Source organism: Trichoplusia ni, chromosome 6 (assembly GCF_003590095.1).
Source record: "Trichoplusia ni isolate ovarian cell line Hi5 chromosome 6, tn1, whole genome shotgun sequence".
In the NCBI taxonomy this organism is placed as follows: Eukaryota; Metazoa; Arthropoda; class Insecta; order Lepidoptera; family Noctuidae; genus Trichoplusia; species Trichoplusia ni.
This window is the reverse complement of record NC_039483.1, coordinates 14752446-14780304: the sequence shown is the minus strand read 5'-3', so window position 1 is coordinate 14780304 and position 27859 is coordinate 14752446. Positions and strand designations below refer to the sequence as shown.

The following is a 27859-nucleotide window of genomic DNA, read 5'->3' as shown; positions in this document are numbered from 1 at the left end:
TCTAATAAAACCGTTACATGTACTTGGTTATGGATATAGGATTGTTAATGGTTCTGTATTACTGAATGAATGTCTTCTGGCCTCAGACAGTATCTTTAAAAATAAACTCGCAAAAAATATTCCATCATGTAAGCAAGACACTGCTACAAGCTTTGTATCCTCCGTCTCGCTTCGACAAAAGCGATAGTCCTACTTTAAGAACAAATAGTACAGTTGATAGACAATGGTCATTGTCGTCTACAGATAATGGATTGTTATAACCAGAATACGTATCTACTCTATTTTAAACAATACGTAAATTATTGGTAGATTGAAAATAACATACCTCTGCTAAGAGATCGTTATTATATTAGTGTAGTACCTAATGAACGGCGATAGTGAAGTCAAAGTCGTCGCTGTAATTAGCAAACTCCATGTGAATTCGCGGAAAATCAACCATTTCAGATGACTAAAAATCCCTTACTATCGTTGAATAAACCTACCTACATCCCTACTAATATTATAAATGCGAAAGTAACTCTGTCTGTCTGTTACGCTTTCACATCTAAACCCCTCTGATTTTAATGAAATTTAGTACAGAGATAGAGTTGACCTTGAGAAAGAACATGGATAGTTTTTATCCCGGACTTTTGAAGAGTTCTCTTGGATACGCGATATAACCGACCTCAGCGCGGGCGAAGCCGCGGGCGAAAAGCTAGTGCATTATAAATATTGAAAGAAAAAAAAATCATCATCCCTATTGTTCTTTGCTCTTAGGAATGCATTCAAGGTACTTTAACATCGTTCATTTGCCATTATTTACAGCACTTCACCTAATAAGGTATTACAATTGGAGATTGCCTATAACCTCGCCATTAAAAGCTATAACTCTATAAGTTATAGAGTCACAACACCATTAATAATCAAATATCCACCGAGTATGACGTCTATGACCATTAAAAACATTTCAGAGCTTAAAAGCCAACGAATTATTTTAATGAATTTCGTAATTTTCCCACAGCTTACGAATATAGCTACCACATATAGACGTATAGGTAACGCTTTGGCGGTTACTAATATAAGTTAGTCGCGGCCTTATGGGGTCTTAGTGTAGACGGAAAATAGTTACTGAATATTTGTAAAAGAAACTATTGAAATTGAGCGGAGTATTTTTTCTGTGTGTGATTTCAACCTAGTGTTTTTGATAATGCTTAAGAAAATGGTGAATTCTTTAGATATCGTGTATTACGAAGATGAGCAGTAAGTCCTTAACATTATTATATTGCCTTCAAAACATGTTAATAGGCTTACATAGTAATTGTATAAATAGGGAAAATCGTATCGTTGTGCTGTTTGATACCTAGAGAGGTTATTTCGAGGTCTCTTTGCTCCTAATTGTTTATGTAATGTTATTCGAGATAATATAAAATTATACGTACGATTTATACCTGCCCTGGTTTTTCCACATTTTCCATTGTATCTTCGCTCCTATTAGTGGCAGCGTGATGATATAAAGCCTAAAACCTTCCTCGATGAATGGTCTATTCAACACAAAAGATTTTTTTAATTTGAACCAGTAGTTCCTGTGATTAGCGCGTTCAAACAAACATCAAAATCTTCAGCTTTATATATTAGTTTAGATTATGCAAACTAATCATAGGGGTAGAAAATACTAGAACTATTTTTATACATCTGGCCATTACCTGGTCACTTAGTGTTTACTATAAATAAAGGTAGATAATCACTTTAAACAATGTAAGTACTTATATAGTATAAACTTAACAATTAGTATAAAGATTATAAATTCAAAACAACATTCACTATACTTATTGTGTGACGGTTCGTTACTTATTTATGGGGTATTTTTAACAGGTAAACTTGTGGATAAATTGTGGAGAGCATATAGAATGCTCTCCACAATTTATAAAGGTCTTGTAAGATAGGGAGTTACAATTGTGGACCCTGTCGGGACAGCAAAGGTAAGAGAGAAGAAAACGTAATGGAGGAGAAAGTAGACGAATGTGTTTTTTTTTAATCTAGCCCACTGTGTCCCACTGCTGAGGCCTCCCAGAAATCCTTCCACGATTCTCTGTTCTGGGCCTCATGGAAGCAGCCCGCGCGGTAAGCGTTAAGATCCTATAGGTTTAGCCCGCCCGAGTTAATGCTTTTACTTCATATGACTATTATAATGTAAAAATCCCATATTAGAATGTTACTTACCATGCTCCTCCGAAACGGCTCGATCGATTTTTATGTTTAGAATATTTTCACATTAAGTAATTGTTTGAGAATCGGGTACTTTGTAATTTTCATAACCCTAAGTGATAACTTTTATTTGTTGGTACGTATTTTTTTTACACCAGTAATTTTCTAGAAATAATTAATATGGCATTTACAACGTTTGTTTTTCCGCTAGTTTAGTTTAGTTTTTCCGCCATTAATGAAAAAATTAAACTAATCTCTTTTGTTTAATATAATATTCGTAATTTATTTAAACTGTTTACCTATAGACATCAAACATCAATACAAATGTTTGGAGTTGAACTAGAACAAACATAAACAAGTGCACATCGATCGGTCTTTACATAACAATGATGTTTACCGTCAAGTAACCATCGTTGGTTACAATAAGAATGGAATATAGAGCAGGTGGAAGTGACACACTGGCTAAGTGCTATAGTCACTTTAGAAGACGACGAGCAACTTCTCCTTAATCATGTCTGATCCTCTTAGCATTTAAATCAGTCAAATACTTAAAATTTGCAGATGCTCGGTTCTGTCTGTGTGCTTGTCAAATGTACATTGGATTAAATGTATTTTTATTCATACATGTTATTTGTATACTCGATACTCGCCTCAAGATACCAACTACTAAAAATCGAAAATGATTCCACGGGATGTAAACTATCCAGGTTATAAACTATCTGTGTCCCAAGTTTCGTCTAAATCAGTTCAGTGGTGCGTGAAAGAGTAACAATCATTCGTCCATTCAAATCATATTCCAATAAAATTTCACGTTTATAATATACAATTACAAAGGTAAAAATATTGTCTATTGTCCCGCTTCATAACTGCAATGTAAGAGATCGTCGTACATCATCTGCTAATTACAACAAAGATCTATGTACTACGGCTGTGTGATCGGTACCCTTCCCTCAACTCGCCTGTTCCGTGGTTTATGCCTAACATAATATCTGCGTTGTAGGCACAGTTTTTCCTGTTCTACAACGGTTCGTTGCGAAATAACACTAAACTCGCGCTCGTTAGTTGTTACCGCGGCCTGAATAACTTTGTGATGGTTGACGGAAAATGCATAGAAAGTTATACCGAGTTATTTGAACATTATAATGTTATCATGGTTTAAAACAAGTAGGAACATATACGGACATTTAGTTAACTATTATAAATACCGAAATATTATATTACCACAATCGTGTGAAATCAAAATTCGACTAATATATTTCGAGACCAATTTTTTATAGGTTAACAATAAAAACATTACAAAGATCGGGTTATTTTTGTGGTTATGTCAATAATTGTAAAGCGAGCATACAAAATGTATATTTTTAGAACAAAAGTAAACTTTACTGAGTGTTTGCGTGCCGCAGCACATTTTAAATAAAAAGTTATAAATCTCACACAGCCAAACTCAATTTAATTACATACCAGTGTTAATTGCCGTGAAATTAATGCGAACCCATTTTCTTTTTTGTTTCATTAAATTAGATGTACACTCTTTGGTAAATTAAAATTATAGATGTAAATTAAAATTAGGAATGCATTATACTTCGTTTGAAATCCACATGCAAATGTGAGTATTTTTTAAATTGATATTGGCGATTTGACAGGTCTCGTTTTTTTCGTAAAAGGATAGCATCAATTTTACATCCTTTTTGATATCTACAGCATTTAAGACATATAATATTTACAAAAAAGCTTCATTTATGGTATGGATGGTGTCCACGAATGTGCTTATGAATAATGAAAAAAAAGGGGTTCAATAGTTTCAAAATCGATTTTTTTCGTACTACAAAGGTTCCAATAATTGCCTTATAGTATTTACCTCCACAGAGTGTAAAAATAGTCCTTTTTCCAAGCGTAAGAAAATAGAAGACAAAAAACTGTACATTTTGTTCTAGTCTGAAAACATTAATAATAGTTCTAGTGTAGCATTAATTTATTTAATCGGTTCACGATCCAAATCGAATGATTTAATGAATCTACAGAAACAAGTCAGCTTTGTTTCTATGAAATATCCACAATGATCATGTAATCCTCTCAACCTATTATAATGCCTTTCATACTAAAAGTGACCTATCTTCTTTCCAGGGAACAAACGAAAGACTATCAGATGACATGGTGCTTCTGGCGGCGGAGACGGCTGGTGGTGGCTCTGCTGGCGTTCTTCGGGTTCTTCAACGTGTACGCGCTACGGGTCAACCTGTCCGTCGCTGTGGTGGCCATGACTGAACCAGTGGCCACGACCTTGGATAATGGGACTGTGGTATATGTGAGTAGATGTTTAATAACTAGCCTTTAAATATCACACTGGTAGACACAGGCCTCTTTCCGTATAAGGGCCATTTGAGCTTTGATTCAGATTCCAATATTTAATGCCAGCTCGATTTTACTATCTGACTACCTTAGCATATGCCTCAAATGTTAGTGAAACTTCCCACGACACAAGAATTAAGTTTAAATTCGTAATTTGTATTTAAACATCCAAAATAACTTTTCTTTTATTTATGCACCACGCCGCCCTTTTTTTTCTTAAAACATTTCAACAATTAATCTATAAGAGTCATCTGACGGTTATCTATCTTAACGTGACAACAGAATCTCTGAAACGTGACTGACATTGTATCCCAATGCTCCGTGCAGACTTGATGACGCCAGCGATATAACTACACCAGCTACCTATGTAGTTACGTAGACCATAATGATACTGCACTTTCCTTAACAGTCCGTGACCAACGATTTTGCCGTTTTTATAACATTAAAATCTGGTACAGTATTTGCCACGTAAGATTTTGTATGAAAAGGCAAGATTTGAAAACGGTGAAGTGCGAGTAGAAAAGAACTTCCAATTTTTTTTTTTGTTGTAGCTGTAACATAATAAATTAACTGTGATAAACTAAACTGTCTAGCTGTATTCACAATATTCACCCTGTTGTCAGATGGACGCACAAACGGACATTCAGCCTAGGCTGTTTGTTCCTGTGCCTGTTGGGTACAGAACCTGAAAGACTATTTCAAGATGGTTTCATCATCACACATCCCGAATTTGAAAATCTATTTTTAGGACTGTCAATCATTACCAAATAAACAGTTCGTGCAGTTTTATAGTAGAATAGCGGTGTAGTACAATTTCTCTTTGCAAGTCGATCAATTCTTAGAATTTATAACTTCTCTTTTCCTTATCTATTACCCATAATTATTCCTTATATCGGTTTACTTCCCTAATGTGTGAAGTAACTACACATATTATATTTGATTGCACAATAAACAAATATACAATATCCCTTCTTTATAGTATCAAATTAATTGCTGGATTTTTGCCAAAAGTTGCCATAAGCGACAAATCCATATCGGATTTATTCACCCATTTTGTTATATTCGTATCTCTTGATAACCCAGATTTATTATTCATTGCTACCACAATATCGAAAGCACTTTCATATAACACATTTTCACATAAATCTTCTTAATATGTCATCTTGATTGGTGTTCAGAAATTCCGAACTATTGTATTGTTGCTACAAAAAACTAGGTCCTTAAAAAGGTTATGAGCTTACGATATTCAACCTCTTTTCTAGTTTTTTTAAGAAGGTTTCGTCAGAAATTGAACAGTAATCTTCGCGTATCCCCAAATGTATCTCTAAATAAAAATGAATGTATTTATGTACATATCCCCCAGAAAAAATATTTGTGAACTCTGCTTTAGGATTCTAAAGATGCTCTCAATTTACAATACGATATCAGAGGTCCCTACTTCCCTACTTATATTATAAATGCGAAAGTAACTCTGTCTGTCTGTTACGCTTTAACATCTAAACCACTGAACTGATTTTAATGAAATTTGGTACAGATATAGAGTTGACCTTGGGAAACAACATAAGATAGTTTTTAAGGACTAGAAAAGCTAGTATTTAAATAAGAGCACTTCAAATTAACCACTATTCCTGCCCTGTAAGGAAACTTCATTAAACTTGATATTAACCTTCCTACAACATTACAATACACAATACATTTTTTACTAAACGTTCTTTTTTTATTTTCTCCCAGATCCCAGAGTTCGACTGGAGTTCTCAAACCAAAGGCCTGGTGCTGAGCTCGTTCTTCTACGGCTACCTCGTGACGCAGCTCCCAGGCGGCTGGCTCGCGGCTAAAATAGGAGGTAACAGGTTCGTTCCGTTTTATAGAACAATACATAAATTTTTGGATGGTCGTATTGATTACCTTGTATCAATATCTTGACTTTGAACGTTGTACAGACAGTTTATAGGCTAATTTAAGAGTAAAGAGGTGATTATTCAGTCTCTTCGTCGCAGTCCATTTTGGAAATAATTAGCTTTCTGTATTCACACAACAGTGAAACAATGAAAAAATGCCATATATACTTAATGTCTAGAAATCTACTCAAGTTGAGTCTATTAGTGTAGTAACTGAAATTAGTTCGCATTGGGAAACATTTAATGTTTTAACAGGTAAACAAGTTTTATTTATATTCCACGCATTTTACGCATCGCTATCTAGTCTCATACTAAGCAAAGCTTATGTAAACATTTTTTAATTCATTCATAATATAGATAAATTAAATCCGGACGGAACCAATTATCGGGCTCATCACACATAGATTTGTCCTGGGTGGGAATCAAATCCTCTCCGTTATAGGAGTCAGGACTACTGACTACCAGACCAAAGGACAATGCTCTCTTCTGTCTGTTTTTTCTAATATCTTATTTATAATTTTTCAGGGTGTTCGCGATAGGTATCGGAGCAACATCACTGCTGACGTTATTCACGCCACCTTTGGCCCATACCAGCACAGCCCTGTTGATAGCTGTCAGAGTCGTCGAGGGTTTGTTTGAGGTAAGACCCATTAAGACATGTGCAAGTAGTCACGGGTACTGTCTCACAGCTGTGTTTCAGCCTAACTTTTTTTGCATATTTTATTCTAAATTGTTTGAAACCCTTGAGAACATTATAGATTCCCATCAAACTCCGATTTTAACAAACAATTTTCAATAAAAAAATAGTTTACTGTATTATATCAAAAATACTATTTTTCCTAGGACTAAATAACTTTTTTCATCTCTAATTTCTTGAATAATATTATCTTTTCAAGCCAATATTTAAAGATAACTTCCAACCAATCTCCAGGGTGTAACATACCCCTGCATCCACGCAGTATGGTCTCGCTGGGCGCCTGCCTCGGAGCGCGCGCGGCTGGCCACGTTCGCCTTCAGCGGCAGCTACGCCGGCACTGTGGTCTCCATGCCCGTGTGCTCACTACTCACGCAGTACACCGGCTGGCCCGGGATCTTTTATGTGTTCGGTAAGTATTGGGAGAAGTAGTAGACAGGTAGTAAGGACTTTGATATACCATGAGAAGTGATGGCTAATTGGATCCAAGGCAGTTAATTGTTCCCCCTGGGACACACCGAACTTAAGTGTTCGGTGGTTTTCTTTGGTTTCATTGTAGATCCTATCTTACAGGAGTTGCAATGACGGGCATGTATGGCGGGCTAGTCCCATTAAAATTAAGTGATGACGATAACAAAATAACGTGATGACATTTGGACTAAATAATTAAGACTGGACTGGGTGTCTTTGTGCCTGTGATTTGTATGTTTGTGAAAATTCCCGCGAAACAAGGATTGAATTCGTTACTGTGGGAGTCGTTAAAAAAATAGGATATGTCACCACATGAGCACGACTATAGCTATAACACGGTTCGACAATAGAGTGTCCAGCAGCAACGACGCCAAATATATTTAATACAAAACTTACCTAAAGAGGCGCTCTCTCGTATCAGAGTCCAAGACACATTTTGGGTCACTGAGCCAGGGGAGTAACTAAGTAAACCTTTAAACAAGAGAAGATAACATAAACACTTGAATGATTACAGGTATAATGGGACTCGTGTGGACTACAATATGGTGGCTGGTCGTGAAGGAATCCCCTGAGAAGGATCCTCATATAACACCAGCTGAACTCAAGTACATTCAGGTACATTTGAATACACTTCAAGCTTTCAATTTAGAATAATCTTACTGTACATGTGATACTTAGATATTCCAATGTTAAAAAGTTATCTGCTTGTCAGACCCGTAAAAAAGTCTTTTTTCTGCTTACTAGGCCTGCAAAATTTTGCTCTTCAAGATCCAGGGTCTCTTGCTTCTATGCAGATGATACATAAACAAAACACTATGTACGCAGCTTTACACCACATCAGTCAACCTTTTTTTCTTATAGGAAATCATCAAATGCCTCCTTCCGCTTTGGGTTCAACAGAAAGGAGTGTCAGACTTTTACTGACTAAAAACCCACCCATGTCCTTCCCTTTCGGGAGAACCGACTGAACCGGCAGGACGTCAGTCAAATTAGCACTACATCAACACAATACCTATCCATCTAATTGAATCTATCAATTCAGTAATTGATCAATACTTTGTATAGCAGAAAAGAACTTGCCCAAATGACACCTGTAGAAGTCCATAGAAGCGTTCATCAGCTCCAACATATATGGCAGTTTCCTCATATCATATCTACTTCCCTCCATTCCAGGATTCCCGCGGCACGCAAGCAGTGGAAGGCTCCAAGATCCGCCACCCTTGGTCTAAGATGCTGAAGTCTGCTCCCGTCTGGGCCATCGTGATGGCACACTTTAGTGAGAACTGGGGATTCTATACACTACTCACTTTCTTGCCTACTTTTATGCAAGGTAAGTGAATTTACTGTTGTAATAAGTATGCTGAAACTTTGAAAAGATCTTAGAAGGAATTGCACGTTGATTATTGAATAACCGAACGTAATACTGAAGTCGACCTATATCTTGACCACAAAAAAATTAAAGTGGTCATAAAGTCATAGTACTATCAGCAAAAGTATCTCTTTGTATTTCTTGGTGCATAACTTCTGCCCCGATAAAAACATTTTGAATTAAGTTTTAACCCCAAAAACAGACATAAGCAACTCATCGAATTCATCAATGCGTCGCAATCAAACGCACCGCCTGTTATTAGCAACGCACCAATTCTTTATTACTCGTTCTTAATCAACAGCCATTTCACTTAAAGCTATTCAACAGCTCACTTAACCAACTCCTCATATTTCCAGACGTATTTAAGTTCAAGACATCACAGACCGGGTTCCTGGCGGCCGTCCCCTACCTTGCAATGGCGATAGTCCTGCAGGTAGCCGGCCACATCGCTGACTGGCTGCTAAGACGCGGCGTCATGTCCAGAACTAATATCAGAAAGCTGTTCAACTGCGGAGCTTTTCTATCACAGGTACAGTTAACGAGATCTGTTGCGTATTGCGAAAAATAGTAACGTAAATTTTGTCTTCCCGTCTCTAGTTCAAGCTGATCTAGTTATACTATAGTCGTAATTAATTTGTTATTATTTTAAAGGATTAGGGTAATGTTGCTGGGTAAAAACCTAACTTTCCTTTACTTTATATTAATTCCGGTTTGTTGACAAGATTATTGATTCTCATTACTTTTGTCTGTTAATTTCCAGACAATATTTATGGTGGCAGCGGCGTATGCATCCACGGTAACCTGGTGTATAGTGTACCTGACTATTGCTGTTGGCCTCGGTGGCTTTGCTTGGTCTGGATTCAGGTAAATATAAGACTCAAAGAAAATTAGAAAACCAACGGGGAAATATTTTTGAAGATGTGATGTAATAAAATAGATGTTTCAGTAGGCACTTACCTATATAAAATAAAAAGAGATTTAAAATGTTTGCTTAAATTTTGTTTTAAAATGACAGTAATCGCTTTCTTTCAAGTGTAATAAGTAGTAGTTATATATACATGTATTTGAAACCTTTTTCCCACCTTAGAATAATTAATGTTATGTTTACCACTGTCTGGAGCGCCATCTACCGCACTTAGTGAGGTTTTCAAACTAACCGTTGTATGATTATAAAAATGGTCCGACTAAAAATCATCCAAATCGGTTAGTTTGATCGGTTCGAGACTAGATGGCGTTGTGAGAAAGTTGTTGAGTACGACTAATATAACTTTGTATCGTCCTCAGTGTGAACCACCTGGACATAGCTCCGCCCCATGCGAGCGTGTTGATGGGGCTGTCCAACACCATCGCCACGCTGCCCGGCATCATCAGCCCGCCGCTAGCCGGGTCCATTGTTACTGACAAGGTAAATGCCTGAACAAAAGAATAAACTACGTACTCAGATTTTTAATTTTTATTAAGGAAATTGTTTTCCCCTTTAAGGAGTTGAGTACTTATGAAGCAGGTTTTTCACAAACTTACAAATTAAGTTCTCATAAAAATGCCTGTGAACTGCAAAAGTAGCTTGAACTGAATAAGTCAGTTTTATTTATCTTCAGAAGGTGACCTTAAAGCACCATTTAATAGTTAAGTTATTTAAAAGTCAGAAAACAACACTTCAGCAGATCATATTGTGTCAGGCCTCCCAGTTTAACCTACAACTGTATTTAAGCAATTTACTGGAACCTTAACATTCAATATTGCTTATCTGGAAAATATCGCGATAATACCGCCTTGGTATCCATACACTGTATGTTATTATGTCGTCCTCGTGGTTAGAAGATATAAGTAAGGTATTTTAAAATTCAGATTAGTCTTTTAGACTCCACTCGATTTCGTAGCGTGGTAGATATATAACCAAATTACAGTGAATGAACCTTACGCATGACGTCACGATTGAGTATACATTTTACCATATCGTTACGTCACAAGCCCCCTCTTCTAAACTTTAAAGCAGTTATTCTTTGTCAATTTTAGTTTTTCTGAAAAAGGAAAAAATACGTGTTTCATACTTTTCAATTATCTAAATGAGGGACTAATGAGATTTTTTCTTTTTATATCCAGTCATTCTCAGGTATACAATAAAGATCATTGAAATGTAATCGATTGTTCCAACATTCCCAGTCGGCGGAGCAGTGGCGCTACGTGTTCTTCCTGTCGAGCGGCATCTACCTGCTGGGCGCGGCCGTGTACGGCGCCTGGAGCTCGGCCGAGCTGCAGCCCTGGGTGCTGGAGCTGGACTCCGACGCCAGCTTCGACACGGACGGGGCCTCCGTCACCACCGCCAGGGGATACGACAACAAGGCCCTGGACCAGAACTCAGAGATGTGAATGTGATATGTAGCTTAGGTAGTTAAGGTTATATTATATGCCCCTTTTATTGGAAGGCTGGTTAATTCATTATTTTGGAAATAAGTACTAATGAGCACAACAATTTAAAAAACTACGTATTTCAAGAATACCATTAAGAAAACAGGACGACACTATATATATTGAGACTGTCTCGCTTGCAAACGATAACAGCCAGTCAAAGATTTAGTAATTCTCTTAGTTCTCCTTTGTTAGGTAACCTGTGAAAGTCAAATGTTTATTTGCAAATTAGTGTCAAACTTCTGTATTGATCAGCCTTTTAAAATCTGAGGATTAGTAATATAAGTTTCAAATTGAGAGACATCGCTCACATACACAAAACATACAATTAAAATAAGTCACTGTAATAGAATTTGTACTGTAAAGAATGGTCAAACAATATACGCACAAAGTAAGCTTGAAAAAAAAAGATTTCAATAGTAAACGTTAAGAAGATATAATAGAGGTAGAAGGTTTGTAAGTAAAATTTCTTGTATTGACATGCAAGTAGATTTAATTTTATCAAACGTGTGTTGCTGTACTTTGGCTAATGTTATAAATTTCTTTTGATCTGATATTACTGTTTATTTGGCAAACTGTACCTTGTGTCGATCTCTTACGGTGTAATAATGCCTGGCAAGGGCTTACTCGACACTAGCTTAAGATAAGGTTTATTGTACCCATATTTACACTTGCCTTTATGACATAAGAGACTCAATATAAATTGTTTATTTTCTATTTGCTATAACTAATATCTGGATCATGTGGGAATAGTCACCATTATTGAATTAAGTGAATCCGGATTATGAAAATGTCTTTATAGAACTGGCTACAACTACCTTTTAAGGTAGATGAGCAGGTCCGATCTTTCCTACATCCTTTTGTACATGTAAATTCAAAGCACAAGTAGAGTTTTTTCAGAAGTATGCCATGCCAAATCCATGTTGTGTAACGGATTGCTGCCATACTTACAAGTCTCAACTAGGTAGGAATAGGCCCCTGTAAGAAAAAAACAAACAGCTTTTATAGATTTATTGAATTTTCTTTTTCCGATTTTGGTCTGTTTTAGTATTACAGTACAGACTCTATTACTGATGCTCCTTTGTCCGTCCGTCTGTCCTTACAGACTGTATGCCATGTATTGTACAATTACTTAATGTCTCAATATTGCAATGCATGATCCATATCTGTATCTAAAATTTATAGCAAATAGACTATATACAAACGACGCCATTTTTATTAGAATTAAGCTTTAATATGTTTGTCCGTCCACAAATATTTTAATAATTTCTTATTAATGTTGAATATTGTGTCTTTTTAAAATAGTAATGTATATTAAATATTATTTATACCTCGCATACTTAAATGAATGTATATTTTGTATTATTTGTCGTTTGCTAAACTGTTAATTGTTAAAAACGTTAAAAACCGTTTGATATCACTGTACAATGGATTCAGCAAAAAATAACAACCTTAAGTATAGAAGACATAGGACTCAACCCAGAATACGAAAAGGAACAAGTAGTCCTATCTATAGATCTCTAAAAAGACCGTGTCCTGTACATTCTGATGAGATAAATAGCAACTGTTGATATTTCAAACAATATTCATTCTATTAATTGTTTATCCCCACACAACACACCACAACAAGTAAATATTGTCAAAGTAAAGATAAGTATTGATTTGAAACAGTTTTAGGAATACAATATATATATCGGTATAATTGTTGTGTTGCACTGAATATAGTTTACTTCAAAAAGTTTTGCTTATATGCTTCATATGTTTTGGTAGTTAAAAAAACTAATCAATCTTAGCGTCTTTGTCTAAAAACTTATTTTTAAAGGGCGATTAAAATCAAAAATTAGACGGCAATAATCATCACCAAATAAAATATATAAATGTAATTAATTAGTCTCTATTTTATATCTAAGTAAAGTCATTAAAGAAACACACAAAGATTTGGTATCTGTAATATAAGATTGTTCACCGTTTTTAGTACATAAACAAATGAAGTATAATATATTATGTTTTGTGATAGTTAGTTACCCTAAAGCTGTGTCTTATGTATGCTTAGTAACAGTTTATTAGTAAGAAGATTTTTTCTGATAATTTTCGCTCATGATTTGATCAGATTTCTATATGGACTAAGTGTAATTATGTGACTTTCTTGAGTAGTTAAGGATTGTACTCAATAGATGGCGCTATGGCCGCATTCCTTTAGAATTTGGTATTAGACTCGACTATCATTAAAGTTGAAGAGACCTCATGCATTAAATAAATCATTTTGGTCATTAGCATGTCTCACCTCTTCTGCGCATTGACGATAGCAAGCGAAAATAATTAATTTTAAAGTGCAAACCGAAACACAAATGCTGCTTGCTAAACAAGTTCCAACTTTAGTTAATGCGCTTATAGTTGACAATTGATCATCACATGACTATAAAGTTATATCCTTATTATAGAACGACTACAGTATTTAGTGTTAGACTTAAGTACGCAGATCATTGTTTCGTATGTATTGCTTTGAATGCTGTGTTATGATTATGAATATATTTTGTACTGTATGCTGTGTGAGATTATTAAATATTATAGAATCTTTTCATTTTATTTTCCTTATTGTTTATTATATTTCCTTTTATTACCGAAACACTGAAGCTGCTATGACGAACCATCTCCTGAGACATATAAAAAGAATCTAACTCCAAAAAGAAAAACATTAGACAGGAAACTGCTTTTTATAACTACGTAGCAAATAAAATACAGAAGCTGTTATTGTTTACTCAAAAAATGGTTAGTTTCACTTAGGAATTACTCGAGACAGCGCCATCTGTTATTAATTAATTGAAACAGAAAGTTTCGTAATCGTAGTTTTATTTATTTTAAGATGTATTTTGATACTACGAAGCGACGTATAAAATGTAGCAGAGTATTATTTATGAATTCCTTCTGGAATACTTCTTCAAAAGTTATAAATTCATTCAAATTTTATTTAAAAATCTTAATGAAATTTACATCCAATGAAGCGTTACCTTCTCTGGTATTATAAATACTTAGTTGTTAAAAGGAGAATATTTCTACAAAATAATATTAAACAACAAAGTTTAGTTTAACGAACTTATAAAGATTTTTATTTGGGAATAAAATAAAAGCAACAATAATCAAATTAGCTCCCAACTTCAACATTAGCCATTATAAAAATGACGTAGTAGTTATCTTAAGTAAAATATTAAGTATTTAGATAAGTTTTGTTTGTTTTCTCAGTTAAAAACCTTAATTTCATTTATTTTAATTCAATCGATTAAAAGTATTGAAGCAAACTTGAATACGAAGTTGTATACCTAACTATATCTTTTTGAAAAACCGACTATTGTTATTCAATTTATTACTTCTTAATAAAAAATGCGTATAAAATAATAACATAACTACAATTAAAAATTACAAATGTAGGAAATAAAGCACGTACCAAACTTTCAATTTACCTTCGTGTGTTTTTGAATATTTAGATCGAAAATGTTCGCAAAATCGGCGGCACGTTCAAATCTCTATCTACGTCACAACCGCCGCGCTACTTTTGTCGGCAAAAGTATAAAGGGAGCCGACACTTTGATTTGCCGCTTTTTCGTTGACCATTTGATTAAGTGATCGCATCGCGAGAAGTTGATTATTTGTTGATTGTTCATAATAATTATCGACGAAATGGGTGAGCCAGGCAAGTGTATGACGCGGAAACTCCTCGACTTGATGCAGGAGACGGGCTACCCGCTGGTGCAGCACAACGGCCAGAGGAAGTTCGGGCCGCCGCAGGACTGGAGCGGCCCTCCACCGCCCAAAGGCTGCGAAGTCTTCATCGGTAAGCTTCCTCGAGAAATCTTTGAAGATGAGCTCGTCCCCATATTCTCGAAAATAGGCAAAATATACGAAATGCGACTGATGATGGACTTCTCCGGTTCCAATCGTGGCTACGCTTTCGTGACGTACATGACGAAAGGCGATGCCTGTAGAGCGGTAAAGGAGCTGAACGGCTACGAGATACGCCCGCGGCGTCACATCGGCGTCGTTAAGTCTGTGGACAACTGTCGCCTATTTGTCGGCAACATTCCGAAGACGAAGACTAAAGAGGAAGTTCTCGGGGAGCTTTCCAAGCGCGTGGCTGGGATTGTGGATCTAATTCTTTACAAGAACTGTTACGACAAGAGGTTGAACCGCGGGTTCGCGTTCGTAGAGTTCACCTCGCATCGCGCAGCGGCTATGGCGCGGCGAGCGCTGGTTCCTGGCTGCGTAAAAATCTGGGACCAAGAAGTGATGGTGGACTGGGCCGAGCCTGAACCCGACATTGACGACGAGCAGATGCAAAAGGTGAGCAAATTCTATTGTGTTGCTATGCGGGATTATTTTATTTAACTACGTAATATCAATGTCCTTTTTATAAGTATTTAATTAACGTTCTAATTAAGCGAATTCCTAAACTAAAATTATTGCTCCTACCCTACCCTACTGTGCGAATTTGATTTCAATAAATTTAAATTATACTTAAGCGAATTCTTGACGCCATTGCACATTGTATAGACAAACATAAGCTGTAGTAAGCTCTTTGCAGTGTAAATATTTATTAGACATGAAGCACAAGTGCTTATTGCCCCAGCCATAGTGTCTTGTTTCTGTTTGTAATTGTATTGTTTAAATTTATTTGATCTGTTCTAAACATTATAAATCGAATATACCTGCTCCTCCTTTGCAGGTAAAGGTGCTCTATGTACGAAACTTTCAAATCAGCACTACACCAGAGACCATACAGGCTGTATTTGAAATGGCCATCAACAATAAAGTTGAGCGGGTTAAGAAGATTTATGACTATGCCTTTGTTCATTTCTACCATCGTGAGCATGCAGAACTGGCTATGAAGAAGTTACAGAATGCTGAAATTGATGGTAGTGTGGTGGAGATCAGGTGGTCCAAGCCGGTCATTCGTGAAATATACCAGATTCAGAAAATGAACAGAGGCAATGCAAAGTTCAATAACAGTTTCAACCTGGCTCAAACACTCATGCTGTACAAGCAGCAGTTTGACAAAAAGAAGTTTAGTGCTTCTCCAAAAGAAGATGAAGGTATAGGGTCGGCATATGCAGGTGAATCATCCTGTGGGTCTCCAGAGAGGAACTCCTCGGGCTACCCATACTGTGCTAAAGAACAGACACCATTGGCTCCAGCTAAGCTTGATTCAATGTGCAAAAGGTATGTAGTATTTCAAATTTTACTTTTTTTTATTTGTATTCATAAGTCATTATTAAATTATTTTTTTTTAAATGTGCTTGCAACCATGTAAACTATTTTTGTATTAAATGATTTCTTATATTTTTATGTATGCACCCTTTGTAAATTAACTATTGAAAATTGTTTCAGATACATGTGGGCGCCGCCCATCTATAGCTACCAGAAGTACAGTGACCCCAGCAACTCTGAAATGTGGATAGGAAGGGTAGAACTGCCTCATGTGGGGGTGCCTCTGCTGAGTGTGCCCAAACACATAGGTCCCCTGGTTACAAGGCCCTGCCCTACTGTGCAGCAAGCTCAAGTTGAAGCTGCTGAAAGTGCACTGCAAGTAATAAAGGTAATTTATTTTTTTATTGTCATAATGTTGAATTTGAATACTGGTAGATGAGTCATTTTCGAAAAGGCAATCAAAATTAAGTTATTTCCAGTCCAAACTATGACAATCTTATGAAACTGATTTTTATTTGTACTTAAAGCTAGTGCTATTGTTCCCCTTTTGATTAGCTCTTTAGGAATATTTTGTAATATTAATTTTCATTTGTTTAAAGTTGCTGAAAGCAGACTTCATCCAGCAATCGATGCCGCCGCCGCCACCTCTGCAGCCTGTGTACCCAACAATCATGTCTCCAATGCCAAGCTGTGTTAACATTCCCTATGACTACATGAACCCACCAACCACAGCATTATACCCGCCGCGGCCACAAGTACTTCCACTCCCCATGCCCCTTTGGCATAATGTTTGATTAAATTATTATTATTAGAAAATCCTGGAATGTGTCACAGAATTTTAAGCTGTATTTAGTGAGTAAATACAGCTGAAATTCTATTGTAACATTTGCTTTGTTAGTGTGAGTACAAAATTCGTATGCAATTTGATAATTGTGTTGTTGGATTTTGTTTCGAGACGGTTGGCGAAAAAGTTTTTAGTTTAAGCGACTTTTTGTTCAATTTTCTAAGTTCTTTTCTTTGACAGATGTTTAGTTTATATTTTGACCTTAAATATCGGACGCGCTCTCGTAGTTTGCTCTTGACGAAAGATTCTCGCATCTCTGATTGTAATAAGGTCTATTTTTAAATTTAATTTAATTTTTATTGTTCTTTAGTTAAAATCTTATATTGCCATCTATGTCAGAGTTGCATTAGGCATATTTACGAATGTAAAGCAGCCTACTTGGTGCTTCCTTGTACTTATATGCTAATATATTTAGAGAGAATGCACTGCTTGGACTAGATTTAATTTGTTCTTTCTTTTTAGACTATGTATTATTGTACTAATAAAAGTTGATATTCAGCAATGCTTTCTTATGATTTATGACCCTAAAATTCCTTCTAATTTTATAATTATTTTGTTAATATTCCTCTGCGATTTTGCTATTCCGCATTGTTACTTTTTTCGCAAGTGCGGTTAGTGTACCTATAAACGCCTCAATCGTAAGCCATCGCTGGTGCTTGGACCACTAGGTGACAAAACGTTGCTCGCATGCTTGTCTATTTAAGTCCCGAGTGGGCCGCATTATTGGTGATAACGTAGCGTCCGCCAATCGACGAGGTGGTGCGGGCTGGGTGCCAGTTTGCTCTAATGAACTGGGACCTTTTATAATAATTTCAAAATTTACCTACCACACGCAAACTCCTTCACCAGTGCATTTAAGTAAAAAAAAATAGGGTCGTCGCGCAGGGGTACATTACATATGGGCTGCTGACCACGACTACGAAACTGCCATCGACATAATATTTCCTGTACTGTATGAAACTACAGTATACTACACTACATTTTCCTTTCGTTAGATACGGAAAGGCTGTGATAAGCCTTAAATTTAGAATTTTAAATTGTCAAATCAACAGTCGCGTTACTGCTGATGTTTACTACTGTTCGTGGCTAGTGCGATCACATCACTAGAATTTTAGACGAAGTTTAGACGTCGAGGGCGAGGGTAATTAACGCCTGTGCTCAAAAGACATTTTACTCAGTTTGCTTATGTCACAATGACACTGTCATTAGTTGTCGCAAACATATGATCGACTCTGGCTTTCCATGCTAAAAAGTAAACAGGCTATACGTCTAAACTATTATATTAAGTATAGTAAATATAAAGTGAATGTGTGCAATTTTTAAATGATGTTTTTCAAATTTTAATTAAGCCAAGAGGTTTATACCATTGAACATTAATCGCATTCTTGAAACAGAGTGTTTGTATAAAGTAACTTTCTTGTTATAAACATGATGTCCAGAAACTTAATGTTATACAAACAGTGTATTAAGATATGTCCGATATCTACATGCTGTATAACCGACCATCGAATACCACAGAAAAGAGCAATATCGAGTGTTACACGACCTATCACAAAATACAAAAACATAACCTATAATCCGTGTTTGTTGTCGAAGAAGTTACATGATACTAGACTAAAAGATGTGTTTGATGAAGAAAATTGTAACAATTACACATATAGAACACATACATGTGGTGAATTGAGGCCAGAACATGTAGGCAAGAAGGTAACTCTGTGTGGTTGGGTTCAGTTCTCCAGGTTATCGAAGTTTCTGCTTCTCAGAGACGCTTACGGACTTATCCAATGCGTGGTCAACAACGACAACATTAACTTATCTAATATCCCTTTGGAAACAGTTGTGAAAATTCAAGGAAGTGTAACTTTGAGACCGAAAGATATGATCAACCGAAAAATGTTGACAGGTGAAGTGGAAGTCACTATTGACAGCTTAGAGGTATTGAACTCTGTGGAAAGCTTACCTTTTAATTTAAGAGATTATCAAAAGCCTAAAGAACAGTTAAGGTTACAACACAGATATGTAGATTTAAGGTTTCCTGAAATGCAGAAGAATCTAAGAGTCCGTTCACACATGATTCATAATATGCGAAGGTTCCTTATTGAAAAGCATGGGTTTGTGGAAGTTGAGACTCCTACACTGTTCTGTCGGACTCCTGGTGGTGCAAGAGAGTTTGTAGTGCCCACACATCATCAAGGACTCTTCTACTCATTAGTGCAGAGTCCACAACAGTTCAAGCAGATGCTGATGTCTGGAGGTGTTGACCGGTACTTCCAGGTGGCAAGATGTTATAGAGATGAGACAACTAGACCAGACAGACAACCGGAGTTCACACAGTTAGATATAGAACTATCATTTACTAATGTAGATGGCATCCTAACTATGATTGAAGAATTACTCTATGAATCATTTGTAAAGTCTCTTCCAAAACCACCCTTCAGGAGAATGACTTATAAAGAAGCTTTAAGTACATATGGCACTGATAAACCTGATTTAACTTATGATTTGAAATTTGTAAACATTAAAAGCATATTTTCAGATAAATTGAATGATAATGACTTTGGAGCATATGCATTGCCATATACAAAGGAAATTGGGAAGTTATCTACCAAATATAAGGAGCAAATAAGACAGTGTGCCAAAAAGTATCCATGCAAAATTATACTTAATGAGAATTTATCAAAACAGCTGGGTGAGGATCTCTGTAAGAATATTCTGAACAAAATTGGTGACTCCAATGCGGTAATTGTAGCATTAGGAGATAATGAAAATTCTGCTTTATGTTTAGGAGAAATAAGACAAATGCTAGCATCCCTACTGAAATCTAATAATATGTTAGAAGTCAAAGAAAATATTGAACCTCTCTGGGTTGTTGAGTTCCCATTATTTTTAAAAGGGGAGAATGGGCTAGAGACTTGCCATCATCCTTTCACAGCACCACATCCAGATGACATGCATTTAATTGACAGTGAGCCTTTAAAAGTGAGGTCATTAGCTTATGACTTAGTTATGAATGGTAATGAAGTGGGTGGAGGGTCTGTAAGAGTACACAACTCTAGTCTACAAGAGAAATTGTTAAATATTCTTAATATTGATCCGGGAACACTAGCACACTTTTTAAATGCATTGAAATGTGGGTGTCCGCCGCACGGAGGGATTGCATTGGGCTTAGACAGATTAGTTTCGTTGGCCTGTAATGCTGAATCCATAAGGGATGTGATAGCATTCCCTAAGTCGCATGACGGAAGAGATCCATTGTCTGGTGCCCCTAATAGTATAAGTGAAGAAGATAAAAAGTATTATCATATTTCAACTGTTAAGTAAATTATGTCTAATAAATAAGTGTTACTATTTAATTTTCTCTTTTTGTTTCCCTGCCAAATTGTTTTTATTTTATTGTCTAGTTATCTTTGTTATCAAACCACACTTTTTTAAATTATATTTTTCACTCTATTGCAAGTTTCAATTTGTTTACGGTTTTCGTCCATTCATAAGTAGGTACCTAATAAAGTACTAACTTAGGTAACATTTAAAGGTGCAATGAACTAATTTGTGTAAAACTTGAGTTTTCCTCATCCTTTCTGAAAAAGTATCTTATTTCAATGGCAACAATTTAAACATTTCTCTTTTAAGAACAATTCAAAAATACAGGTCATACATGGTATTCTGCAAAAGGATTGGTACTGGGATACGCCGTTCTTAAAGTAGTAGTAGAATGTGCAAAGTATTACAATAATATTTATTTTATAAATAAGTTGTCGTCACACTCACTTCAACCCCAATCGTGATTATAATGTTAAACAAGATAATATTTTATTTGGGTTATTAAAACATACTAGGTACAGACTTTCTTATCTATGACAAACATTAATCAATTACAAATGGAATCTCCAATAACAGAGCGGAGAATTCATCAGTTCTGGACATTTGCATAGCGGTACACATTCTGTACCCACTTTCTGCCTCAAATATCCAGGTTTACACATGCATCCTGGTGTACAGATGTCATTGTTGTCACATTTGAATCTGGCTACTATGGACGCACAAGTTTCTGGTGGACAAGATCTCCTGGTGTCAGTATACATTTCATTTTTCCCGCTGCAAATAGTAGAAGCATCTGCAAGAAATGGTTAGGTAATTTTAGAAAACATCAATATCCTGCATTCAAAGTTGGTTCACCATAGGTTGTTGGTTAAACAAAGCCTTTTCTTGCGAGGTGAAGAAAAATGGCATAAATTCTAAAGACGTCTTTCTTCTCTTTCTACTGCAAAAATCGTTCTTTATAAGCTATTTTTCTCCGCACTAGGGATAAATGGTAGCCTATGGTTAAATCAAAGACTTTTCATGAACTACCCTGCTATTACCTCCTTGGTGCTTTTCTTTTTACAGTCAGACCGTGTGCTGTGCGCGGCGTGGTTGCAGTGTCGACGTTATCTTTAAGTTCTCAAACGTTTCACGTTTAAACTTAAAAGTGGCTTATTAAAAGTAATCTTAGTGTAGTCTTAAAGCTATTGAATAAATGTCGATTGGTGAAAACTGGACTTGATACATGCAAAGATATTTGTGAAATAGTTTAATTCAAAAATTGGCGCCGCTCGTAACCGTCGCCATGTCACTCAGAGCTACCAATCGCACAAAGAAAAGGTAAGCTATAGAATTTTACTTTCGTATCTATGTATATACTTGATCTTTGTTTCGTTTTACCTATTATTTAAAATAAAATTAAGTTATATTTATCACGCTTTGCAAAAATATGCTTATCTTTTTACCGAAGTTCAGAAGGGGCTCAATCATTGCATACTGCTTATTAATTTAGTTTGTTTTAAAAAAATGCATCACATTATGCAGGTTTTCTATCATGTTATAGAAATTTCCTTTCGTAACAAAAGTTCACGGATACGGGATCGCAATCTGAGAGAATTTCCTTTCGCCAAAAAATTCTATTCAGGTGCGTAATTAAGTATATGAGTGAACCTTAAGACGTTCAGATAATTCTGTTGAGATTTCAGATTAATAAATTGTAGTTATAAATGGTAGGTTAAATTATTTTGTACTTTTTCACATAGTTGCATTTCACATATGTGTTACGGCAAAAAATCTCCTTTTAAATTAATAAAATACTTGCGTCGGTTATGTGTTAGCCCGCAGAGACACACCACTACAAGACAGGAAAGCAACACGATAAACAACTTGAACATGCTGTATTCTTGACCACTCTGAAGCGTTTGACGACGCAACAACTCAATTTACCTTAATACATATATAAACGTTGGTACCAGTGGTGGTATTTGTATTCTATTACAAATTAGGGATCTCAAGTTTCTTGCGTTTTGAGGACAGTTGTGTAGAGAGCTGGTTAAGGTGTGTCCACATTAGGGACATTTTACCGAATTGAATATGAATGTGACAAAGTCATGAGACATTACCGATAGCAGATTACACTAGACTTATTTTTTTACAATATTTAACATATTTTTTTGTGCGCGTTTTTAGGTAGATTATGTCCGTATGCTTGTAAGGTATCTAGGAACCTCTTCATGCTTTAAAGACTGGATTTTAATAAAATTATGTATGGAGGTATCTGGCACCTTGGAACACACTGGCTTTGATTATCCCTCTGAATAAAGGAAGGGTAACATATATTATGTGCGGCTACTAGTTGGCTGTGTTAAATGTTCGCCTGTTTATCACCAGGTATTTCTTGTAGACACCTTAAAGATGATGCCATCAGCATCGAACAACATTTCTTTAACCACGACGACAGATTTTGCAGATTTGTTTTTTCTTTAGCATACTTGTACGGAACCCTGAGTGTTGCGAGTCTGACTCAGGCTTTATCGATTAGTTTGTCTCTTACTAAAATTTTATCTGAATTTGTTTACTTTAATCAACAAGCGTCGTTAGTGGTGGCCATTTCAAATATTTGTACACTTTATCACTTGTTTAAGAATAATTTAATTAAACGTTTACGTTCAAAATCTAATTACGTTTACAGTAAACAATTTCGTAATAATATATAGAGAGTAATAAACCTGCATGGTCGTAACTTTTAGATTCCTTCGGTGCATAACATCCTTTTTACAGTTAATTTTCTTAGCTATATTTTTTTATCAAGCTTTTAAACACTTCATCATCAGCCTATCGCAGTCCACTGCTGGACATAGGCCTCTCCAAGTGCACGCCACTGAGATCGATTTTCGGCTTCTCGCATCCAGCTCCTGCCAGCCGTCTTGGTCAAGTCATCACTCCACCGTGCCTGAGGACGTCCTAATAAATACTTATTCATATATAAAGGTTGGCACAGCATCGGGAGCAGGATTCGAAGATTAACCATTTAAGTACCTATTAGACCTATCACTATATTATATTAGTTAAACTGCAAGTGAAATGAATGAAAAAAAAAAACACAAAATATATTCTTACTGTATGTTTTATTTTGGCGACCCTTAATCATAACTCTATCTTCTCATATACCTAAAGTCGTCCCGTTATGGCATATATTTAAATAAAACAATTTTTAATAAGGACACATTTCCCTTGATCGTTCCTTGCATATCCATCATTGCAATAGCACATTGATGTGCAAATGTAAGCAGAGGGTATTGGGCAGTTGGTCTTTTTCTGTCTGTCCAGTGTGGCGCACACGTTGTCACATTCACTGGCACATTCGAAGTGTTCATGATCACCTGGACACTTTAATTTATCTGTAAAGGTGGAGAAGTAAATTAGAGCAATTTTTTGGATGATTAACGTGTGAATCTCCGCATTACTTTGTACCTTGCCAGAGATTTAAGAACGTTCTCTAAGATTTCGTTCGGTCAATTGGGCGCATCATAGAAGAATTCTTGGCATTCATTTTCCCAGCTTTTAAACTACGCGAATTTTCTTTCTCGTTGCCATACAAATAAATTGCTTGTTCTTAGGCTATCAAATATCGGGCAACGCCTTATAGATCCCGGTACTGTAAGGCCCGACACTACAATGTCAGCCATGCGATGTCTTCCTATTTTAGCAACTCGGTTCGAGTATTTTAGCATTAATTAATTACTCGGTAATACGCACATGAATTGAAAAAGATATGAAGACCGGGATTTTGACTAGGGTATATTATTATAAGTTTTTGAGACAAATAACAACACCCTTTCAGAAACTCAAAATAATACACTCGGCTAATAAAATTTCGATATGCAATATACTTGATAATCCTTGCAAACAGCTGTTTATCTATTCGAGTCTACATACCACACTGCTCATCAGTGATGCAGCGTCCATCATTGCTTCTGAGCAAGCCGTCTTTGCAAACACAGCGGTTGCTACAATCTTCGATCACATCTGGACAGTATATGGTTTCGTCACGGGTCTTGCAAGTCTTTTCGCCGGGGCAAGGCATTTCACATCGATATACTTCGTCCGATCTACACGGAGACCCATCTGAAAAAAATGTTTGTGAGTAGCTGTTGCCAGGGGCCAAATCGAAATGATCCCACGGGGACATAAATTTCGTCCAAAACCATCCAGTAGTTTAGAGAAAAAGAACACACATTCATCCATCCAAACAAACTTTTACGTTTATAATATTTGTTGGATTCAGGAATTTAACATTGCTTCTTTTCGAAACATATTAGGAAAAATCTAGATATAAATCATATTTTATTCCGTTTAAATTGCCCATCAAAAAATCGTTTAGCCGATCATTGGTAACTAGTAAACACTTACTTGTCGGTTTGCCTGGCAGAGCGGTGACAAGCCACAAACAAGAAATAACCACGACTAATGTCCTACACATGACGACAATTCGAACTATTCTCATATAAACGAAGTTTCTCCTCCTTTTTATACTGTTTTTCAGTAATAAAACAGACATGCGTCATTTGTTTTAAGTATCGATTCAGTGTCCTACTATAAAAGAATATTATAAGGCTAGCTATGCCCGCCAATATTGACACCCAACAATATTGACAGCAATTTTGTACAATATCTTCATCATAGTTTATTAATTTTATGGTCTCTTAATATAACTATGCTCCGTCAAGTGTGGGACTGGCCTACTCTGTACATTTACGAGTATGTATGTTTAATACTACATCCACAGTTACGTTTTTCGTGTATCATGAGAAAGAGGAAAATGATGAAACAGTATGCGGTACTAGGGGAAGTACTTTATCTTTGGTCTAACTGATGACGTACTTACCATAGGTCATGTAACAGAATAGGTACTGTTTTGTTTTATAAGCGCATTTATGAATGGTCTAGCATATTAGAAGTCGCTTAGTTATGTAATAAAACTATTAAAGCAGATTTATGAATTGAGAGTTTATTCTATAAAATAAAAACGGTGAAAAACTTTGACATCATTTCGACCGTTGTTGGCTGTCGGTCTCCACAGCAATAATTGATCTCTTTCGTTTGGCCTGTTTTGACACGATCTTTATAAATTACTTTCTTCAGTAGTAGTGTGATTACCTGAAAAGAGATTTTTTATAAACATTTATAATGTCGAAATGCCTATTGATGCGAAAACCTCAATGATAGTCTAGCTAGCAGGGCCGGATCTCGGGGCCCAGGGGCCCCGAGGCAACAAGGGAATGGGGGCCCCCGTGTTACAAGTTTTTTTCATGCAGGGAATAATTTATCAAGATTTTTTTTAGACGCCTACTTGGTGGAAACAATTGTATGTTTTCACTTTCAAATTAATTTTTTCCTATTCAGTCTTAAGGCTTAGTAAGTTTTCAACATACCGCAGTCTTCAATAGGAATACAGTTGCCTTTATCATCTCTCGCGTATCCGTCGTCACAGTAACATCTTATTGAACAAATGTCAAAATGTACATATCTCCTAATTGGGCAGTTGGTCTTGTTCTGTCTGTCCAGTGTGGCGCACACGTTGTCACATTCACTGGCACATTCGAAGTGCTCGTGATCGCCTGGACATTTCCATTTGTCTGAAAACAAACATAAAATGTATCCTTTCATCTGATTCGATATAGTAATACATATCAAACTATGCTAATGAAAAAAAGCACTAAAGAGGTTGTTGTTTTTGTTTCTTAATTTCGTATGATTACTACTGGTATCTTCTATCGCCATCTTGCTTCGGATCGCGGAAAATTACATAATATTACTTTCGTATTCTTTAAATTATTCAATTTCCACCACCAAGCGTCGGCATCGCTACCATGAACTTTTAAAACAGTTGTTATTTCTTACAGCATTGTACAAGCAAGACACTACTATAACCAGTTCAGTCCGCTGTCTCACTTTCGCATTACCAACAAATCCCACTTTAAACGCACACTGTACTCTAACCAATATCTGTATATACTCACCACATTGTTCACTATTATAACAGCTACCGTTTTCAGCTCTGTAAAGGCCTTCTTTGCAGATACAGTGTGGCACTTTATACTGAATATCTTCTAAACATAATAACCTGTCGTCACGAGTTATACATGTCTCTTCACCGGGGCACGGGTATATCCACTCGTATTCTTCATCTGGTCTACAGTTAGCCGACTCTGTATCAAAACGGGAGAAAATAAAAAATCTGAATACCCACGCTAAGTCCCATGCAAATTGCAAATTGCAATGAGTAAGTTAATTAAAATGAAAATTAACAATTTTATTGGCTGGACTGATTTAATTTGAAAGGAGTGACCTCGTCGGATTTGAAGCCATCCTGAAAATTTCAGCCTGCTAGCTTATTGGAAAGCGCCTCAAAATCGAGTTACTAAAATCCAACAGGAACGACAAACAAACAAATATACAAGAAAGTAACTGCTTAAAAACGTGGGAATATATGAATGTTAATATTGTTCTGTAGGTTATTTTATGTAATTGCTTGAGAAACAGGCATATATGAAGGTACCCGAAATAACTTCCAACCTTTTAAACAAAAATCTGTTTCAATTCTGGGAGAGAGTGATGTCGCAATACACAGCGTAGAGCTTACTTTTTATGTATACTTTTTATGCAAATTGCAATAATAAATGCAAATATTTCATGCAAAATAAATACAATTTTCTAATACTTGCCAGCATCGTATTTATCTACCTGACGACTCATCGCAGTGGAACAAGAAACTAGAACGATTAACAACCTTAACATCTTGACCACACAATGCGTACTGATAAAAACACAGTCTCATCTCTGTATTTATACTAAAGATTATTATTTGTTTTGACGTGTAAAACCTCTTTTTGTATTGTCGAAGAAAAAATGTAAACAACATATGCTGTGATTGAAATAAGATTATTGTGTAGTTCCCCGACAAGTAGAAGAAAAAAAAAACGGTAATAAAGTTGGACTTATTTGCTTAGGTTAGAAATTCTTGAAGTGACTTAAGTGGGATGACTTACTATTGAAAAAAGCATCGGGGTTACATGACTAGTTTTCAATTTATTACGATTAAGGAGTACGGTTGCATCATTTGGATAATGGATATAATG

General features: G+C 36.0%; 4 protein-coding genes across 7 annotated transcripts in view; 3 read left to right on the top strand and 1 right to left on the bottom strand.

Annotated features, from left to right (window-relative positions):
* LOC113495115 (vesicular glutamate transporter 1) overlaps positions 1 to 13951 on the top strand; it is a 39015-nt gene extending 25064 nt beyond the window's left edge. For 2 of the 3 annotated variants that reach the window (XM_026873711.1, XM_026873710.1), the window contains exons 2-11: positions 4309 to 4489; positions 6265 to 6383; positions 6957 to 7071; positions 7363 to 7537; positions 8111 to 8211; positions 8770 to 8926; positions 9322 to 9494; positions 9726 to 9829; positions 10250 to 10370; positions 11129 to 13951. In XM_026873711.1, coding sequence (XP_026729512.1) covers positions 4309 to 4489; positions 6265 to 6383; positions 6957 to 7071; positions 7363 to 7537; positions 8111 to 8211; positions 8770 to 8926; positions 9322 to 9494; positions 9726 to 9829; positions 10250 to 10370; positions 11129 to 11335 — 1453 coding nt within the window. In that variant the 3' untranslated portion in view covers positions 11336 to 13951. Of the gene's footprint in view, positions 1 to 1139; positions 1240 to 4308; positions 4490 to 6264; positions 6384 to 6956; positions 7072 to 7362; positions 7538 to 8110; positions 8212 to 8769; positions 8927 to 9321; positions 9495 to 9725; positions 9830 to 10249; positions 10371 to 11128 lie in introns of those variants that run through there. The other variant, XM_026873712.1, reaches the window with a different exon arrangement.
* Positions 13952 to 14808: 857 nt separating this feature from the next.
* On the top strand, positions 14809 to 17378 carry LOC113494959 (probable RNA-binding protein 46). 2 transcript variants are annotated; one of them, XM_026873504.1, is made up of 4 exons: positions 14809 to 15709; positions 16098 to 16585; positions 16754 to 16961; positions 17173 to 17378. In XM_026873504.1, exons 1-4 carry the CDS (start codon positions 15050 to 15052, stop codon positions 17365 to 17367), a joined length of 1551 nt encoding a protein of 516 aa, XP_026729305.1. In that variant the 5' UTR covers positions 14809 to 15049; the 3' UTR covers positions 17368 to 17378. The 2 variants fall into 2 exon arrangements, with proteins under 2 accessions (XP_026729305.1, XP_026729304.1); XM_026873503.1 differs by having other exon boundaries at positions 16092 to 16585.
* A 1274-nt stretch (positions 17379 to 18652) lies between these two features.
* LOC113495187 (aspartate--tRNA ligase, mitochondrial) lies at positions 18653 to 20770 on the top strand. The gene has a single exon (XM_026873796.1). It carries the CDS (start codon positions 18846 to 18848, stop codon positions 20736 to 20738), a length of 1893 nt encoding a protein of 630 aa, XP_026729597.1. The 5' UTR covers positions 18653 to 18845; the 3' UTR covers positions 20739 to 20770.
* A 4937-nt stretch (positions 20771 to 25707) lies between these two features.
* On the bottom strand, positions 25708 to 27599 carry LOC113495112 (SCO-spondin-like). The gene is made up of 4 exons (XM_026873706.1): positions 27446 to 27599; positions 26741 to 26929; positions 26153 to 26356; positions 25708 to 25877 (listed from the first exon to the last, which is right to left on the bottom strand). Exons 1-4 carry the CDS (start codon positions 27516 to 27518, stop codon positions 25843 to 25845), a joined length of 501 nt encoding a protein of 166 aa, XP_026729507.1. The 5' UTR covers positions 27519 to 27599; the 3' UTR covers positions 25708 to 25842.
* Positions 27600 to 27859: the final 260 nt, after the last annotated feature.